This window comes from Haliaeetus leucocephalus, unplaced genomic scaffold (genome assembly GCF_000737465.1).
Source record: "Haliaeetus leucocephalus isolate CR32 unplaced genomic scaffold, Haliaeetus_leucocephalus-4.0 Scaffold240, whole genome shotgun sequence".
Taxonomy (NCBI): domain Eukaryota; kingdom Metazoa; phylum Chordata; class Aves; order Accipitriformes; family Accipitridae; genus Haliaeetus; species Haliaeetus leucocephalus.
Window position 1 is genome coordinate 3,497,732 of NW_010972676.1, and position 18,925 is coordinate 3,516,656.

Genomic DNA, 18,925 nt, shown 5'->3' on the forward strand with positions numbered 1-18,925 from the left:
CAGACTGAAAGGATGAAGGACTAGCTCATCACAGCAGCATTATTTTAAATCTGACAGTCCAATACAGTAAAACCTGTTACAATAGGTTACATAGTTGAGCCAGCTTTTAGCCAAGTATCCTAGAGGTGACACAAGTAGTAAAGTTCTATCACCATCTGACTGGTAGAATTTTCCCTTGTGGTTTGCATGAGTAAGTTCCTCATGTCAGCTATTACATCGGAAAGGCATCTGAATAGCAGTAGTGTGCAAACCCAGCTTATTAAAGGAAAAAGCTTTCTCTTCTCCTCACTTCACCAAAAGTTAATGTTATTTTGCTATGCTGTTTGAAGAACAGCTAGTAATGAGAGCAGGGTAAATAAATTCTCTGGTCAGCACTGGTGGAAGCACATACACTCTTGATCAGTCATGAAGTCATGCTTGGAAAGAATAACTACAGGATTGTGATTATGCCTTGAGGTAGCACAAGCAGCACAGTGCTCAAGTTTTATCAGTAAAATTAGCTGTTAAAATTACTGCACCTTTCCTGGATTGGCTACTGAAATCTGCTCCAGAGATGTTTGGTACTGCGTATTGCTGAGACCATGTTTGTTCCTTCCGCACACTCAGGTTTATATGAAAAAGTCCTCAGTGTCCCCACGGAAACATTAGAAAATACAGCTCTGCTGACTCCCCAGCCCCCAAACTAACAGATATTTAGCTGTGCTCCCTAAGTGACCCATGCGGGCATGAGGTTATGCATGCTGCTCCCACAGAAGATGTCAGAGGAAGCTTTCACATCCACACCATCTAAACAAATTTGCTAAGGAAAGGCAAAGCTAGCTTTCTGAACTGACACGCCAAAAATGAAAGATCAGCAGTTCCTATGCCCATTTAGTCACTTGAGATTTTATGATTATGATCTTACTGTGACTGATTTGCAAAGATATTCCAGTTACAGAAATAATTTCACTACTAACCTTATGCCCAGACTACATCCACCAGCAGTCATGCTTCAGACAAAACACTTTTGCAATGGAAATAGTAGTCAGTGTGGTATTGTGGTCAGGCAATAAAACCGCTACCTTGAGCTTAGTCTGACTTCTATCTCGTGAGCCAAGCCAGAATGAGGCACATTTGTCTACAAAAAAACCCCACAGCCATATGTAAGCAGTGAGGTCCAACAGCAATGCAGCATTGCCATCTTGTATGGCAGCACCTACTAAAACTTGCTTTCCATCAAGACAACTCTACTCCCTCATCTCTCAGCACTGTTGTGCCAGACAAGTTATTTTTAAAATTATTTTAAGAAAACTTGCCAAAACCTGGAATTTTTGCATTATGTGAGCACAGGATTTCAGTTTTAGATTTTAAAGCCAGCTCAGATACATAATTGTATTAAAACAATATATTGTAAAAGAATAATAATAGAAATACTGATTACATACTTAAAACATTCAGGCTTGAAATCATTCCTAAAGAATAAAGCTATGATTATAGTCTGATATATTAATTATTAAAAGCCTGTACTATTTAATTATCTGATTTCAGTAACTCTAGGAAATCAAAGAGTAATATTGGACTCTATTATATTAAATACATGAATAAGCTCTGTCAAAGGCATTTGCTAGAACGTGAATGACTTAACACGCCACTGTCAATGAAACTGATACAAGCATAAAAGGGAAAGGAAGCAACTCCACTGGTGAGGGGCAAATCCATGGGAGCTCTTTCCTTGGAAATCAAATACAGGACAAGCAGGACTGTAAAGGCAGCATTTGTCGCCATTTGTCACAAATCAGACAGTACAAGGTGAAGAAAGCAAACCCATCAAGTAATCATGTAATCAAAACCAGAACAAATTTATACAATATATACACTACACATACCCAATTTCAGTTGTTTTTAAAGCAGTCTAGATATCTTTCCCCCCAAAAGATACAACGAAGGCCTTCAGAAGCAGAGTTGGTTTAAGAAAAGTAATTTTTCCAGTGGAAATTTGCAGACCGGATTAGAAGTAGACTTGGAGAAAAGTAATTGACGTAACGTGAGACCATCTGAACTGAAGGTGTTTTATACCAAAGTTGTAGCCTACGTTTCTTTTCTACAGCTGCAAAAAGCTACATACTTTCCAAGGCTTCCACTTATAAAAAGGTTATGTTTCTATTCACTGTTATGAACAAAATCTTTAAACTCTCATAGTATAATGTGACCATCTGATGCCTTCTGAATTCTGCAGTCTAAAATAATTGCTCAGAAGAAGAAAAAAATATGGTCCCACTCAGCCCACATTAACCTACCATTTTAACACTATAGCTGGGTATTGGGAGGTAAGTACGGAAATAATTAAGGGACTGATGTGACAAAATTTCAGTATTCTCCTCTTGGATGACAAAATGTGGAGGACAGACTGTCTCTCCTCCTACTTTTCACAAAGCAGTTCATTTAATTAGTTAGTTATTTTCTGAATTATAATCTCTATGCCATAAGCTGTAGCATGGATGATGGAAACCCACAGAAAGTGGTAATCTATTTACTAATACAATTCAGCAAACCAGGATTCCACATAAAACTTAACATTAAAGTATCACAGAATTAACCTTGGTGACCTTATAATGACTGCTTCATGTAAGGTTCATCCGTGAGAGTTCAACCTGAAAAAGCACTCCCATGAGATGCGCTATCCTCTCAGCTCTCTGAAGACCAAGTAAGTTCAATTTGCACGAGGAAAATGCATCATTTTCTTTTGCTGCCAAACATGAAAATACACCATTTAACAAGCCTCTAACTTTCTTTCCCCATTCTTGCTAATAAATTGCCAAGAATAAATGTAGCGAAGGTAAAGAACCAAATACAATATATCCTGTTCAAGGGCTGTTAAGCAATACAAATACTGAGCAGAAATAGTGTTTTCTAATCATCTCTAAATACTAGCTATCTCAAAGAAGATGGTGAGGAAATCACATTGCCTATCTCAAGTACTTTTATAACCTGCATTAAAGCACATCCAAAAAAAATCTCACAACATAAACCATCTTTACTCTGTGTGATATCCCAGTGGTGATTGAGGGAAGGTGTTTCTGTATCTGGAGGCCAATGCTACTTCCGCCATTTTTGCAGAAGGGAATCTACAGCACAGACTTGAATGACTTGTTCAAAGTCTCACAAGAAGTCTGGGGTGGAACGTGGAACTGACTTGCCTGTTTAGCTACAGATATAAAGATGCCATCATGCTCCCTCCTACCACATATCTTGCACACCAGTCCCCAGCAGCCAAGGTGAACTTGCCTACTTTATCTTGAGTTCTGGGAGAGGTTATGTCTCCCTCAACAAGACGACATACCAGAGGTGTTTGAGTACTCTGTCTCAGTGAAAAATGTAACTTGTCCAGGAATGGTTACTTCTGCAAATTTTTTATGCTGTGAATCAGCTGAGGATGAAATTACTTTTTTCAGAGTTGTCACCTGCAAAGTAGTTTCTTTTTACCCCTCATCTCATCTGCTTTAAAAATTAAAAAAAACTTAAAAAGAGGGACATAGCACGCTTTAAATGCTACTACATTATAAATAAAAACCAAACCAAGCAAAAAAAACCCCAAAACAAACAGAGAAAACCCAAACCACAAACCACTTGTTACTTTTACAATATTCTAGAAGTAGACGTCTTTTCAGACAGATTAGCCTGAAGGGTGAGGACAAGAGAATCAAACCACTACATAAAATGCTATGTGGCTCCAGATAGGTTTTTGACCTTTAAAAGAAACAACAAACCCCAAAACAACATCAAAAAATAATAAATCACTCTCAACAAAGTAAAACCACCTTTAATTAAATTCCTACATAAAACAATATCTCTATGCAAAACAACTGTTTAGTCAAAAAGTAAATATATATGTTTAATTCTCTTTCAAATGTCAACAAGAATTGAGAGCTACCAGCGTTCCTTGGAGAACAAGCAGTAGTTAAAGTCTATCTTGCTGATGTTCAGAAACAGTATGTTACATCTTTTAACCAGCAGTTCCCTATTGCACGTAACAAATTGCTCTCCATTTAAGCACCTAAAAGCCTGGTACCTCGCTAAATAAATTAAAACAAATCCAGTTTCTTCAAGCAACCATATTCAACATATAAATCTTGGTAAAGCAACGTTACTGCAAACTTTTAATAAATATAGAAAGAAAAGATTAATGACTTCTCACTGGTGTTTTATGGAATGATCTTTTCCCATAAACACTTGCTTTTCCAAACATTTGGGGTTTTTTGGTATGTGTGCTCTAAAAATCACTATGCGTAGTATATTTCATGAAAATTTTCCATACATAAGTCAGTACATTTGCATGGCACAACTAATCTGAGATACAAGTTTCAATGTAAGGCTGTAAGAAGCTTCTTGCTGAACCTGAAATAAACGTGCCTCTCTAAGAGTTGAAAACAAAGGCCCAGTGGCCGAATGGGAGACCATTACCCACCAGGGATTCTCAGACATGTTTGGAATTGGCCTAACTTTCCTCTTACTGAAGGGCTTCTGTTTTGAGTGTGTTATGTCAGAGGAACAAAATTGTGCAACTCTGAACATCTGGATGCTGCATCATTTTTAAAGGTCAGCCCACCCCCCACCCACCCCCAATATGTACTCTTCTTTCGGCAGCAGTACAAGACATTAAGCAGCTCCCTGTAGTACAATGATAGCGTGGTTGCTATTTACAGTAGAAGTAATGCATCTGTGCCAGTGGGGCAGAGTTCATATGAAAAATATACACAATATGGTCATTTTTAGCCAGATCAGGATATAAAAAAAAAATTTACTCTTCAAGTCCCAACTTTAAACAGAGAACAGTTCTGTCAGAGGTCTCCAAACCTCCTGAGTATGTTAGAGCACATTACCCTAACGTATAAAAACAAATATTTACACCTCCATAAAGTACCAAAGAATTTTTAAAAATGCCTAGTAGCTCTCAGCGTGCAAAGTCAGCAGGAACTGATTATCCAGGATGTTCACTATTTGTAGAGACAGTCTTGGAATGAAGCATTCAGAAGCAGAGTGCAAAAGACTCAGGAATTTTTTCAGCCCATTTCTTTTTGTTGTTGTTTTCTTTCTTACTTAAAAGAAGTTTTGTTGGTCCATACTACAGATCCCCTTTAAAAACACTTATCAAGGTAACATTCAGCTTAGTGCAAATGCAAAACTTTTCTAGGATCTGTAATCTTTTCGAACAGTGTGAGCCATCCAGTTCACTTTAGTAGTCCAACTTTCCCGGAGTGCTTCATCAAACTTTTGCTTAAATTGTTTTAGTGCTTCTTCCTCACTCTTCCCTAAGGCAAGAGAGTCCTAAGATGACAGGAAAACAAGTACTGTTAGGAATTTTAAAAAACACAGTTAAGGCCTCCTCCACCTTTCAACACAAACCACATTCTGGTTTTTTCTGTTTTGATGCTTTTTCACCTATTATTCATTGAGCAACACATCAGTGTTTTTTCCTGGGTTTAAAGATAAAACTAAAGAAGAATTAAGCAAATAACTTTCACCTTTACAAGTCTATGCTTGTGCATGAGCCAAGACGTAAAACATCCCTGAAATGACTACATTTAAGATGCAGGGATGCTGAACTCACTATGGAATGGTTGAGAGGAACGTATATTCATAGTTTCCTTTGCCCGCTAGGACTGACTACAGACCTTGTTTTACAGAGCTGAAAAGGAAAGCTTTGAGAACTACGTGGAAATCTTGAGCAAAATGAAAAACCATTAAAATGTGTTCATCGTAGAATGAAAATTCACATACTGGAAAAATGCTAAGTCCTGCTGAGCTGTAAATCTCACTTTACCTTGAGATACTGGATGTCCTTGACAGAGGTTAGCTCTGGAAGCCCTGCAGTTAACATCAGTGCAAAGAGTGTAATAAATAGGTTTCCATGTTTTCGCAGAATCAAGTATGCTTCTTCACAACACTGGCGGAACCTTCACGTTCAACCACAAAGCACATGCAATGAAGACAATACACAAGAACTTACACAGTTGACAAATACATGCAATGATTTCCAAAAATTGTTATCTGGTCTAACACATATATCATAGGAACACAGTAACAGAAAAGACAGAGATGTCTACAGAACCTGTGATGCATTCCCACACAAATATCCCATGCCTCTCCAACAAGCCCTTAAAACATAGGTACAAAAGACCAAAAGCTTTAAAAAAAACACCACCGTTCTTCAGAAAGAGCTAAAAATGCCAGAGGTAATGCCAGTGTCCCATCTCCCTGAGAATTTGTTAGGTGAAACGCCCTGATGATCCTGTATAGCAGACCTACAGTGGAAAAACAAAAGCTCTACAGCAGTCCCTACCTATCCAGCCCATCTCTGTAAAGTAATTCCTTCCTGCAAACCTGGTCAAAATTGAACCGACTGCCAGGTCTGGCATAAAGACCCATCATGCAGACACTTGAGAACTTGCTCAATGTCCCTAAATGTGCACCGTCCAGTGTCTAATCTGTAAATTTTCACAGGAAGTGGGAAGAACCCTTCAGACTAAGATGACAAGTTATACTTCAAAGAAGAAATTATCTCCTGAGGCATTTTTCAAGTGGAATTCTACTGCCATTTAAAGTACTCCATATTCCACAGCTCTGGCAACAGCACAGTCACCTAATAGCCTTTACTTCATGGTTTTAAAAATGGAGCTACAGGCTGATTTCTTTACTTTCCAGGAGAGACATGGGTCACTGGCAGTTGTTTTCCATTCTTCCTGGACACACCATTACAAATATACGTACAGCTTCTTCTACTAGACGTAGCTGTAAGATTTATCAAGCCATACCCAAGTACTTAATTTCATATCTCTATCAATTAATTCTTCCTGTGAAAACTGATAGCAAAGTGAGAGGAATACACTCAGAATGCCCCTCCTGTCAATTGGTAAGAATGACACAGAAGGGAAAGAGAAAACTCTGACTGAACAGATAGGATCACAGAGCCTAATTTTCACTTGTCATGTGCTTTCATGTTCCATTGTAGCTCTCTAACCCAAGATGGGACAGGGCATGCAAAAGTGTTGGATTAAGAGCACATGGCTCTATATGCCTAAGCATCTAAGTAAGGCCAGGATTGATTAGCACACTGAATGTGCAGTGATGGACAGAAAAGGCAGAAGGGAGCCTGTTCCTAAGTCCAGTGCTTCATCTCGCTTGAACAATAGTCTGTGGAAGCCCTCCCTAGTGCCCAATGCTGCTGAAGGTAAAAAAAAAAAAAAAGGGGGGGGGAAGCCCAGAAGAATCTGTCATCTCCTGCTGGACAAGATAAAAAGAACTGTATCTTTCTACTGCAGAGCTGCAGTTTCTGATGTATTATGTAATTTGTATATAGATTCTAGTTCAGGTAGAGAGGTAGATAATATTGTAAATGCATATTAGCACACTTCTGCACAAGTACAAATGAGCAAACCAAACCCAGGTAGGTTCCTGGTGTGCTGGAAATTATCACCAGAGATCACCTCAGTTACAAAAGTTAGAGAACACAATAATACTCACCGACCAAATTTTTCAGTGTTCCCTGTTTTTCCTTGTTGAATAACATGAATGAAATCATAGGTGAGTATGAAAGGTACCCGTTCCCTTTTAATTCCAAACTTGGACTTGAAGTTTCCAAGAATATGCCCAAAATCTATATGAAAGAGCTAAAAAAACAAGAAGTGAAAATTAAATTCTCCAGTGAAATATTTCACTTTACTGGTATCTCTGCAGGATGCTGGTATCAAGAACAGTTAACTTATAATGCTACTCCCCACAGCCCATGGTTTCAACCCTTTGGGAGTATTTAAACATTTCAAGATTTGCTTAAAGTCAGTGATAACATCCACACTCTTACGAGCGACCACTACTACAAATCAGTGTGCAAAAGATTATCTCAGGTTTAAGCTTCTGATGTCTGCCAATAGACATGTTGTTGGTAATATCAGATAGAAAAATGAGACTGATGGAGCCCATGAGGCTCAGCATCATCGTATCCAAGGGCTTCCTATATAAAGTCAGAAGCAAACCTAGTAGAACTTAAGTTAACCTCAAGGAACTTGTGACAGCTCTCCCATTTTAGAATCAAAAGTAAGGGCATTTCAGCTTTCTTCTAGTAGGTAAAAACTTAGAATACTGCAAAAGTCTATAAAACTCTCACTTTTAGAACCCTTGCTAGTTTTATAGGCAGAATAATTTAAATAAACTCAGAGAAGTTAGAGTAGAAAGTAACAAATGGAAAAATAAGTTTCTAAGAGTTTACCTAGGTTCTAGGTTTTGAGACTTACAGTCACAGCATTATGCTGGTACTGAGTTCCATATTGAAAACTTCTGTAGAGGTGGGCTGTGGAGACTAATGTCAGGAAAACTACATTGCTCAAAACCACAATTCATGTATTTTTAAGGATGGTCTTTTGCACGATACTCTAAGGCTACTTTTATTCAATGAATCTGAACCATTAACAGGCCTTTTGGATGTTCTGAAAAAGTTCTATAGAACAGCCTCACTTCAATATAGAATTGCTTACTAAACAGGCATTGGTCAGTCCTTCCACTAGTCTTGCATTTCCTCCCTTTGAAGCTCTCTTCAATTCTCAGTAAACAAAGGTATCAGTCCTAATAAAGTGTGGATTTAATTTTGCTGAGACACTAAAGAAATTAAAAGTTCTCAAGATAATTCTTGCACAGAGATACTGTAGTTATTCTGCCTACAGAGGAGATTTTTACCTGACCATTTTTTCTGACCATGATATTGTCACTGTGCCTGTCACCAATCCCCAATACGTAAGTAGCTACACAGTAGCCAGCACAAGACAGAGTAAATTCTTCAATGGCTCGATCCAAGTCATCTCTGTAACCACAAAGACAAACAATATTAGTGCATACTACTGGTAATTCACATCATGCCTTGACCTCAAAAAGGATTTTTGCTTGTTTAAACCAGAAGCCCACCAGGATGCTGTAAAACTAACCAGACTTATTTGAAAGAAAATGCTGTAAAAAGCAACTATGAAGAATAGGAGAAATGCAAATATTATGAAAGGCAACAACATCAAGACTTGAGACCCATGTAGTTTTCTTGGGTTTGTTTGTTTTGCCAGATCCCATATAACTTAACAACATGCAGTCAAAATGCTGCAAATGCCAGAATTCCAGCTGGATCATTGTTTGAATTCTAAGGGCACCATGAATCTAAGTCAGAATTTGACATACTAGAAAAATAAGTAGTAACAAACTTGCCAGAAGAGCCACACATTCCTCAGTATTGAAATAGAAACTTACAGGAATTTTGTAGCTTACACTACAGATGAGAAAATAACTGTAGAAATTACCCTAAATTGTATTCCTTCAGCCAGTTTAAGAGAGCATCTTTGTTGAATGCAGCAGCAGCAGCAACATTGCTACTATTTAACTGAATGTCAGCAATGGTTTCTGAACTAGAAACAGCCTCTATAAGACCAGAGTGATCTCCAGTTGCTAAACAGCCATATGGCAATATCCTGAAACAAAGCACAGATTCATGTTAAAGATAAAAATAGCAAGAATGTTTCTTTAGTGTATCAATATTGGGCTGAATACTCATGCTAACTTGAACATTAAACTCTCGGGAGGTTCACATACACATGCTGCTTGCAAAGTTAAAATACTAGCAATACATTTAAACCATTAATTTTTCCTATTACATGCATATATGTAAAAAAAGAAATTATAAGCAACCCTAATTTTTCCCTTTACTAGGGAATACAGTTACTTGCAATTTTATAGGAGAAACCATAGAGGGAGCCCTTTGTTTTCATTTGTTAATCTAGTGGTTAAACAGACAGTAAGTTACGCTCATGTTCATTCTAGACTAAATTATTTGTACAAATAGAAAGGAGGATCTTATCCTTTCCCCCCATTCCTCCTATTTCAACTTCAAATGCTAAATACAAACATAATATAAAGTTTTCCAACTCTTATTAATTTTAAGCATAGAAACCTAATGAGAAAGAGGAATACAGCTTTTAACCTGCCTGATATATAAGAATATCCCTGTGCATTCATATACTATGTCTAGTAAAAATATCTACAACAATATAATTGCATTAAAATAAGACACAGTTACAGATATGAATCAAGAGGAGATACGTCTAAATAGATAAGTGTATTTTTCCAAAATGTTTCCTCACTCCAGATGCTTAAAATGGAATGGCAACTTAGATGGGAGCTCAATGTATGCAATGGAAACTTAAAGCAAACTCTTCAAAGGCATTGTATCACAAATTGAGGTGTCTACTCTCGTGCTAGGCATCTCAGGTCAAGAATATTATCTCAGTTCTGGTTGTGGATCCATGTATAGAAGAATGGATGCCCATGCGAAGCTAACTGTAGTACACAAGCTATAGACTAGCACTCACTAACTTACAAAGCTGTATAAAAAATTGCAGGACATATTAAAATATTTGTGTCTGTGTATATATATATATGCACACATATAAAGAAAAAGCAGATATTAAGTTTGATTGCTACAAAGCAAACCACATCTCTTACCTGACAGAGCCTATTATCCCAAGCCATAGAAGAAAGATAAATACAATTCCAGATGAAATGAATCAGAACTTTTTAGCATAATAGCTATTAGATAACTGAACAGTTCCTCTACCTGAGCGATAATACACAACTGAAGCAGCACAAGGAGTAATAACTATATAGTTGGGGATCCTTCTCTACCTGGAACAACGCAAACTGAAAACCAGATTCAACAGTGTATTTAGAGAACACTCAACTTCAAAACAAAAAAAGAAGTGGTGCAGATTTCGAACCTTCTTCCCCTTTCTATTCTAATCCATTTCCCAATTAAAAACCCCAAGTCTCTAGACCAGAAGGTTCTCATGATGAGCAGAAGGGTATCTGTAATTACTGAACACCAGCATTCATGATACAAGGAAGCACTGCCCATCCTTATCATGACACAACAAATTTAAGCCAAATATTGCCAGGTTCAAGTGCATGCTGGCCTTCTTCCATTGCATTTCAACCCACCCCGCTCGCAGCTTAACTGGGCACATGTCCAACAACTTTCCCTTCAAAAGCAAGCAATGATGAAAGCCTTCAGCCCCTTGAGGACTGCGTGCTTACAACTGGAGGAAAAAACATCCTTGTCAGAGAGACAGTTTGACAGGAGTCAAGTTAGGGACAAATCCTCTGGGCCCTTTCCATCTCATTCTGGTCTTTCTGACTTCAACATCTGTCAGCAGGATATGCTCCCTGCTTTTTAATGCCAGTAAGGACCACAGACAGATCAATGCAGCAGTCCTGGGCAGGACAGAAAATTTTCTTCTTCACTCTATTTAATACTGTTCTTTATTTCAAGAGTTTAATTCTCCACAGCAGAATCTTGCCAAATACAACACCAAGTTCTGATAATTTATCAGTACATTCTCTGTAACTTCAGGTCCAATGGTTTGAAAATAATGACATTCATTAGACTTGTAACAAACACATTTTTCAATGTGTTTGTGAACTCTGATTTCATTCATACACATCCGCTTAACATCAGACTTCACAGACGTTAAGGGAGATGAAAATGAAAACTCACTACAAATAGGCAGTGAAATGAAAAAAGTAGTTTGGAGAACTCCCTCCATCTGTCCAAAAAGTAACCAAGTACTAAATACCTTTATGACCACTGACCACAACAAAGGTCATTCACCACAGATCAAACTCCTCAAACTTAGGACTTTCTGTTGCTTGGTTACTTTACTAATTTCTCCCTTAACACAATTTCAATGCTGTAATGTAGGTAATGCAGCAGAAATACTTTTTGATGCAAGGATTATTCTCCTAAGAGATGCAACACTGCAGACCTCACAGCATGCCTGGGAAGACAGATGTTTTGCTCCTTTGCTGTGACATGTATTTGTAATATTTAAACAGTCCTCATAGAAATAATAGAAAGTTATGTAATCTATTATGAATATGCCCACACACACAACTTCAGATGTAGAATTTTTTAAAGCAAAGTAACTTGAAGAGTTATAACCTGTCAGGGGGTTGAACCTCTGAAAGTCTCATTTTGTCACACTGCTGATGCAATCTCAATATAAATATTGTTTAACTCAGCAAGTTTGTTCCATAATTGCCCACATTTAAAGTACAAGAAACAACTACAGATAAACTACTAGAAGAACTGAGGAAGTTTGGCTGCACATACTTACTAACGTCCTAGGCCAACTATTTCCTGCTCAATTTTCAGGTAATAGTTTGTCTTAGAAATGAATAGGTATGGGGATTAATTAAAGAATAAGCTTTTTTGGTTTCCTCATTTCTCTCTGGTACTTGACTGACTGACGTCTAAGGGTAAACTGACTCTGAGCCAGACTCCTCTAAATGACAGAGCAGCATTCTGATGGTCTTTGCTGTTTAATGTTTGGACTGTACTGAGAAGCAGATGCAATTTACATCTGAATTTGTATTCAGTTGTGCACTCCACAGTCCATCCAGTGGTAGCCCAGGATGAAGGACCTACTGGGGTACACTGTTGCATCCTCCTGCATATACGTATTTCCTTTTCTGATACAAACCCATCTTGTTCTGGTATTTAGTTAGAACACACACACGGGAACCTAGAAAACAAAACACGCCATGTGTGAAAGATTGGAAGAGAGAGGCAAACAGCAAGTGCTTCTGCTCTTACAATGGTGAGACAAGTGAGAATCCCTGCTTTTACTTGAATGGAGTTATCAAACTTTCTGTAGTGGAAAAAAGTTGAAAAGTGCAAAATCCATTATGCATCCACAAAAGGAAAAAGGGAAGCAACAGCTTCTGGGAAACTAAAGCCTCAAAGGATGATACAGGGCAAGAAGAAAAGACTCCACCAATTGGTACGGATGTAGGAAGTTGTATTGTTCAGGAAAGCAGATCTATGTGATGCTTTTTTGCCTGACACCTTGCCTCTTACCCAAGCAAAAAGAAGCAAGCCAAGTCCCAACTTACAAACAAGGCAAGAGAACTCATTACCACTGGTGCTCATGCACAGATTTTGGAGTTGCCTCTTCTTGAGAGGCATGTAGACTGTAAACATGAAGATCACAAAGTCTTACCCTCTTAGCTGCGTCCTCATGCTCTAGGCATTCAGAGTGCCGTTTTGTCCAATTCTCTTTTCAGTTGAGGCCATTTCAGTGCCTTCTTTTGGCAACTGCCTGGTTAATCTCTCTTTGATAGACATAGAATTGTAACCTTGCCTTAATCCCAGAATTTTATTTTATAATCATAACTATGAGAGGATGAATGGAAGGAAGATGCTCCCAGTTAAGCAAATAAATGGAAGAGGCCAATTATAGAACTTCAATTCTCACTAGGAACTTCCCCTTTCTACTTTTTTTCTTCTGAGAGTTTTAAGTAAAATCTCGGACATCAGAGGCACTTTTTGGTCTTCCTTTGTTGAGTTTAAAAAAATGCCTTAGTCAGGAAAAGCATATTTGATGACTCCTAATCACTACTCCTGTTTGCTAGGCACGGTGTGTGGCCTAGGCTGGAACCACAAACTAAGCTTCTGGGAAGGCAGCAACCGAAGAATGCCTCATCTGGGATTCCACAGCTGCCAGAGGTTGTCCTTGCCCCTAAATGCTGGATCAGTCTCCTCACAGTCTGTTTATTATGACGTAAATTATCTAAAGCTTCCTCAAATCAGTGTTCAAATTAACACGCACTCAGCCACCTCACCGCAAATTTATAATTCCAGAAACAATTTATTATTCACAGTCCTACCTTATCCCATACTTCACTCAAAGGAACCTTTCCGTAAGCATAAGTAACAAGTTAATGCAGGCTGATGTTACGTGCCTTACGAAGCTCCCACTATTTTGGTTGAACCACAAAAAATTTGAAATGAGTTTAAAGAATCTAAATGAAATATTTCAAGTAGTATTTAAATAAGTACTTCTAGGCTTTTAAACAACACTTAAAAATTAAACAAGAAGGATTATAGCTCTTTCACAGTCATACAAAATTGAATTTATGGCCTCCAATTGGTTTATAATAATGTGACACCCAGTATCTTCTTTAGAACTATTTTTCTAAAAAGAAATTAGAATTTGAGAATTATATTGGCTAAAACTGGTGCATAGATCTGGCTGGAAAAGTTGCCCATGTACTGGAGGGCTGTATGACAACACTGAACAATACCTGATACTGTTTGTCTCTGGAATACTCTAGTATTCCTACAACGAAGTCACGCTTATCTTAGCAAGCATACGAAGGTAAGAAAGCTGCTTTGCAAGAGACTTTGGGATACAAAGATATTTCTGGTCTGAAAAATGTTTTCTGACATCCAAATAGTGTTCTATCAAGAAAAGAATGCAAAGTGGGACTTCAGAACGTACACTGAAGATGTTCACAACGATTGGAAGTCTCACTGCAAACAGCAATAAGAGGACTGCTCACAGCAGGAAGAAAAAGTGGCTACTACAAAAAATAGTTAAGTCCATTGCTACTTATACAACCAATTAAAAAGTGACTAGCTTACACAGAAGGAGGTATCGCCCTAGAGACCTGACTAATGAACTAATAAATAAATGAAAACCCCACAACCCTCCTCATCATTCTGAAACAAGTTTTCCAAATGCTGGAAACTCCTGTACTCATGATACCTTGGCAAGGTTTATTACTTCATTTTGAGAGAAGTGGCTTTGCAGGAGCAGCAGAGCAAATGAGAAGATTCTTCTCAAACAGAGTATTTCAACAGCTAACAGAACACTGAAATTATGAGTTCTCATTTCTACTGTAAGTTTACAACCTCACAAGACCTGCCCAAAGGAAGCAGAAATAGAAGCACTAGCATGAAATACAGGCAAGTTCAATACCATAAAAACCGCTTTAGTACTTTAGTACAAATGCACTAGGACGTTATGCTTTTTCTCTACTGACTTTGTAATGGCCGAGTTAGAACTACTTCATTGAAATGGCACTGAAAAGTGAAATTTTAAGGAAGCGACAACATTTTTTTCCCTGATATAGTAGCGGTTCTAAATATATCACCTTTCCTGTCAACCTTATCATACTACAGAATCTTGTCTTACTCTTGAATGACTACCCACTATTTATCATGATTCAAAAATACAACTGAAAACGTGCAGTAACTGAGATTAGCAGGTGGTAAGCATAAAACAGATGGAAGTGCTTTTTCTTGCCTACATATTTAAATAATAAAAGTCTTTCACTGCAGGATACTGACAAGGCTAAGAATATAAAAATTCCCACATAGACTCCAGTGATAATCCACTTGTCATCAACCTCCAGCCAGATTATGTAGTTGTCCACCATCCAGAGTATAACATCCTAACTCAAGAGGCAAGTATATTACGGGAGTCAGACTCAAAAGCCTTGCTAAAGTCAAGGTAAGGACATCCACTACTCTTTGCTTCCCTCAAAGACAACTGGATTAGTCAAGCGTGGTTTACCCTTGGTGAATCTATAGTGACTGTTCCCAGTTATCATCATTTTTTGTGCAGCAGCACTCCTAGAAGAGAAGCACAAGCAGCTAACTTCTCTCCCAAGACCCTCATCTTCATGAAGCCTGTTACGCAATTAATACAAGACAGACATTCCTCTGTTAAATTTTGTAGGAAATAGATTGCAAGTATAAAATTTATTTGGACAGTAATACATTCATTTGTAGCCATGGCAGCACAAACCATACATGTCCTTAAATAAGACCAAGAGAAATAAGAAAATGTTAAAAAGAAGAGCCTGTATTTGTGCATTCCATAATTCTGGTAATTCTCAACCAGATAGTGAAATTCTATTACAAAGAATCTCAAGCCTCCTATTTCCCCTCCCCAAATTACCAGTATTTAAAGCTAACTAATTTCTAGAGAGTGTTTTGCCTATTAGTTCTACCTATTAGAGAATCTCGTTGGTGTATTCCAGATGCAATCCTCAACAGCTAACTTTTGGCCAGCAGATCTGTTTTCTATGTTTGTACCTCACTTGCACATGTGTATTAGAACTTAAATGTTTCAATTCCTATAATCACTAAGCCCCCATTTTTGCATATGCCTGGAAAATCAGTGGCCATTAAAAGGTAAGTCTGTTACATGAAGAGTTTATGAAACACCTCTGTTTGGAAAGGTCACAGACACAAACAAACAAACAAAGGCACAAAACCTGCTTGCAGGACCCTTAACTCACAGATTGTTTCCTGACCTCATACAATGCTTTTTATCGAGATGATTTTAAAGGATGAAAACAGTAAACTATATAAGAAAACAGCGGAATTTATCAGTATGGAAACTTAGATAAAGGACAAGAGATGCAGTGCACCAGGGAAAATATTGTGTTTGATAATTAAAAAAAAAAAATTTAAAAAAACCCAAAGTTTCACTTCACTTCTTCCATTATTTCTTTTCATGGCTAAATTCTTTTGTAATGTGGGCCATCTAGGGAGTGAAATGCAAAGAGAAGCCATCTAACTAATTAAGGTAACTGCTTTCTATAGCCTGTTCATCTTGGCTGTGACAGTTGAAACCTCTGGGCATTGATATAGATATTTAGAAAGGGGACGGTAGGGAAGGTATTTAGAAAACAGGAAAGCTTTACTGCTAAAAGTGGACTCTCTATCCAAATAAAATAGCCCTTGAGAGATCCTTACCGGAGATCCAGACCAGCTTCTTTCCAAAGTATGTCCATCAAACGCAAAATCTGGAGCGTCAACATGTCCTGTCGGAGATCTATAACGAAAGGTTCAAACTGCTCCTTCAATTTCTCAGTGTGTTGTAGACAAATTTTCTAATGTTTATAAGGCCTTCAGAAAAAGGCATCTAAAAATACTAGAATACTAAAAATACTAAAATCATCAAGCCTAAAGGTTAAAGTGGGACTAAACATAATTATATCATCATGCCTATACTTTGAAACCCAGTCAGAAGAAGATGCTTGATTTGTTGACCAATGTTAGAGTAAACCATGTTTATATGATGGCAATATACAGTGACACAGCTTAAGTGCAAGTGTGGGAATGAAGAAGGAAAAATTTAAAATTTTTAGCATTTCTTACCATCACCATTTTTAAAGATGATCCCTACAAGATCTCCTCCAAACATTTTATTGTTGTATACTATCCACAGAGGCTTCATTTTAGAATCCATATATCTACACTTCTCAACACTAGAAGAAAATACAACAAAAGATTTGCAAATTAGAGTAATTCAGCTGAAAAGGTCTAAACATGGTTCAAAACACAACGGAACACACAGACTTCCAGTTTGGAAGTACTCAAATGTTCTCTGCTTTCATTCTGCTACTATGCTATGAGTGCTTACCAAGTTATGAACATATCTGTTATAGATGGAATGTATTAGATACTGCAATTGGCATACACAGATCTAATGCTTAAATTAAACACCTGCATTTTCAGAGGAAGTAGTTTTCTTTACATCCTTTCCCATCAAATTTTAGACTTTATATTTAAGTGCTGTTAAAAGTTTTAATGGCTTTTGTGTTTATAGTTATAAACAGAAGCCAAGAATGCAGTCTAATTTGCTTTTAGGCTTGTATTTAAATATATTTAGCTATGGTAATGCACTGACTAAGAGAGTATTAAGTTTCATGGTGGAACACAAAAATCTTCTAATTTAACTGATACCTTAACCTTAGGAAGATTCCCAACAGACCTTCTCTCACTATAGAACATGTTCCCTATGACAGCATACCTGCTGAAAAATACAGCCAAAGGAAGTTAAAGCGCATATGCGTTTCTGCTTCACTGTTTCCATGCAAAACCTACATTTTATTCACTCATTCTTAACTTACTGTAGTTCTGAAAGTATAACAGAAGGATTCAGAGGAGACTGGAGGTCAGAAAGTGCTTCTCTGTAAGCATTTTGTTTCAAGCATGTATGCATTGCATCTTTTCCTTTTGCTTTGCTTTGCTTCATGGCATTCAGCTTAATTAGACTATTTAAAGTCTTCATTTTATTAAGGGCTTCCACCTGAAAGAGATATTTTATCTTTAAAAGTTATTGCTCTGACTTTACACATAATACAATGCAAAATACCATTTCAAAACAAAGTATTAAATAATTCTGTAACTTTTTAAAAATGGAAATAATATATGGCAATTAAGGTGGCGTTCCTGAAAAAACATGAGAACAGCCTTTCCTAAGTCACTTGTGTCCCAGAAATCCCATTTTACTAAATAATAAAGACACTGATGGGATGAAAACTCCTAAGCTTCCAAGTCACTTTTTAAGCATGACTTAACATTTCCAAAAAAATGAAGTATTTTAACATATGATATGTTTACACAAATTCCTTCTTCAAAATACAATTTTCATCCACTAATTCAACAAAGCACATAACATAGATGCCTCTATCCATACTGAAGTCGACATAAATACTGATTGCTTCATACCTCTAACAAAATCAACCATTACTTGAGATGAGCTATGGATGCAGATACTTCACTGTATGCATTCAGTTATTTGCGCACAATACAATATGGCCACATGACTACTTGCAGACAATTTTCACATACATAACTACACATACTTAACTTTTATAGAATAGAGTCGTAAGTGTTTGTTCATTAAAATTCTGCTGAAGTTAGGCATAAGGTAAATGCTCTAATCAGTTAAGGTGGTCCAAATCATAATACCTCATCTAAGCAATATTGTTACCTTAAAAATGTGTAAAAATGCAAGGCAATTATTTGCAATCAATACAGGTGAGTTTAACCTTTTTTTCCCTTCTTCTGCTTTGGAAAGTTTTCTACTGCTATGTAATTTCTAAGAAAGTAAGTAAACTAGTGATGTAAATGTACATAACACTAACAGAAAGAAGCCCTTCAGTAACAAACCTAGATAGCACATACAACAAAGATAATTTCTACACTACACCTACATCTAAGCAACTTGTTAGCCAAATATAAAATAGTCATTACAACAATCAGCTGTATTTGCACTAGCCA

The 18,925-nt window shown here is 37.3% G+C and overlaps 1 protein-coding gene across 3 annotated transcripts in view; it reads right to left on the reverse strand.

Annotated features, from left to right (window-relative positions):
* Positions 1-3,779: 3,779 nt before the first annotated feature.
* Positions 3,780-18,925, reverse strand: part of PIK3CB (phosphatidylinositol-4,5-bisphosphate 3-kinase, catalytic subunit beta) — a 64,525-nt gene continuing 49,379 nt past the window's right edge. For 2 of the 3 annotated variants that reach the window (XM_010568258.1, XM_010568259.1), the window contains exons 17-24: positions 17,770-17,948; positions 17,015-17,124; positions 16,610-16,688; positions 9,312-9,479; positions 8,707-8,830; positions 7,501-7,646; positions 5,801-5,933; positions 4,617-5,304 (exon numbers count right to left, since the gene is read on the reverse strand). In XM_010568258.1, coding sequence (XP_010566560.1) covers positions 5,167-5,304; positions 5,801-5,933; positions 7,501-7,646; positions 8,707-8,830; positions 9,312-9,479; positions 16,610-16,688; positions 17,015-17,124; positions 17,770-17,948 — 1,077 coding nt within the window. In that variant the 3' untranslated portion in view covers positions 4,617-5,166. Of the gene's footprint in view, positions 5,305-5,800; positions 5,934-7,500; positions 7,647-8,706; positions 8,831-9,311; positions 9,480-16,609; positions 16,689-17,014; positions 17,125-17,769; positions 17,949-18,925 lie in introns of all 3 variants that reach the window. The other variant, XM_010568257.1, reaches the window with a different exon arrangement.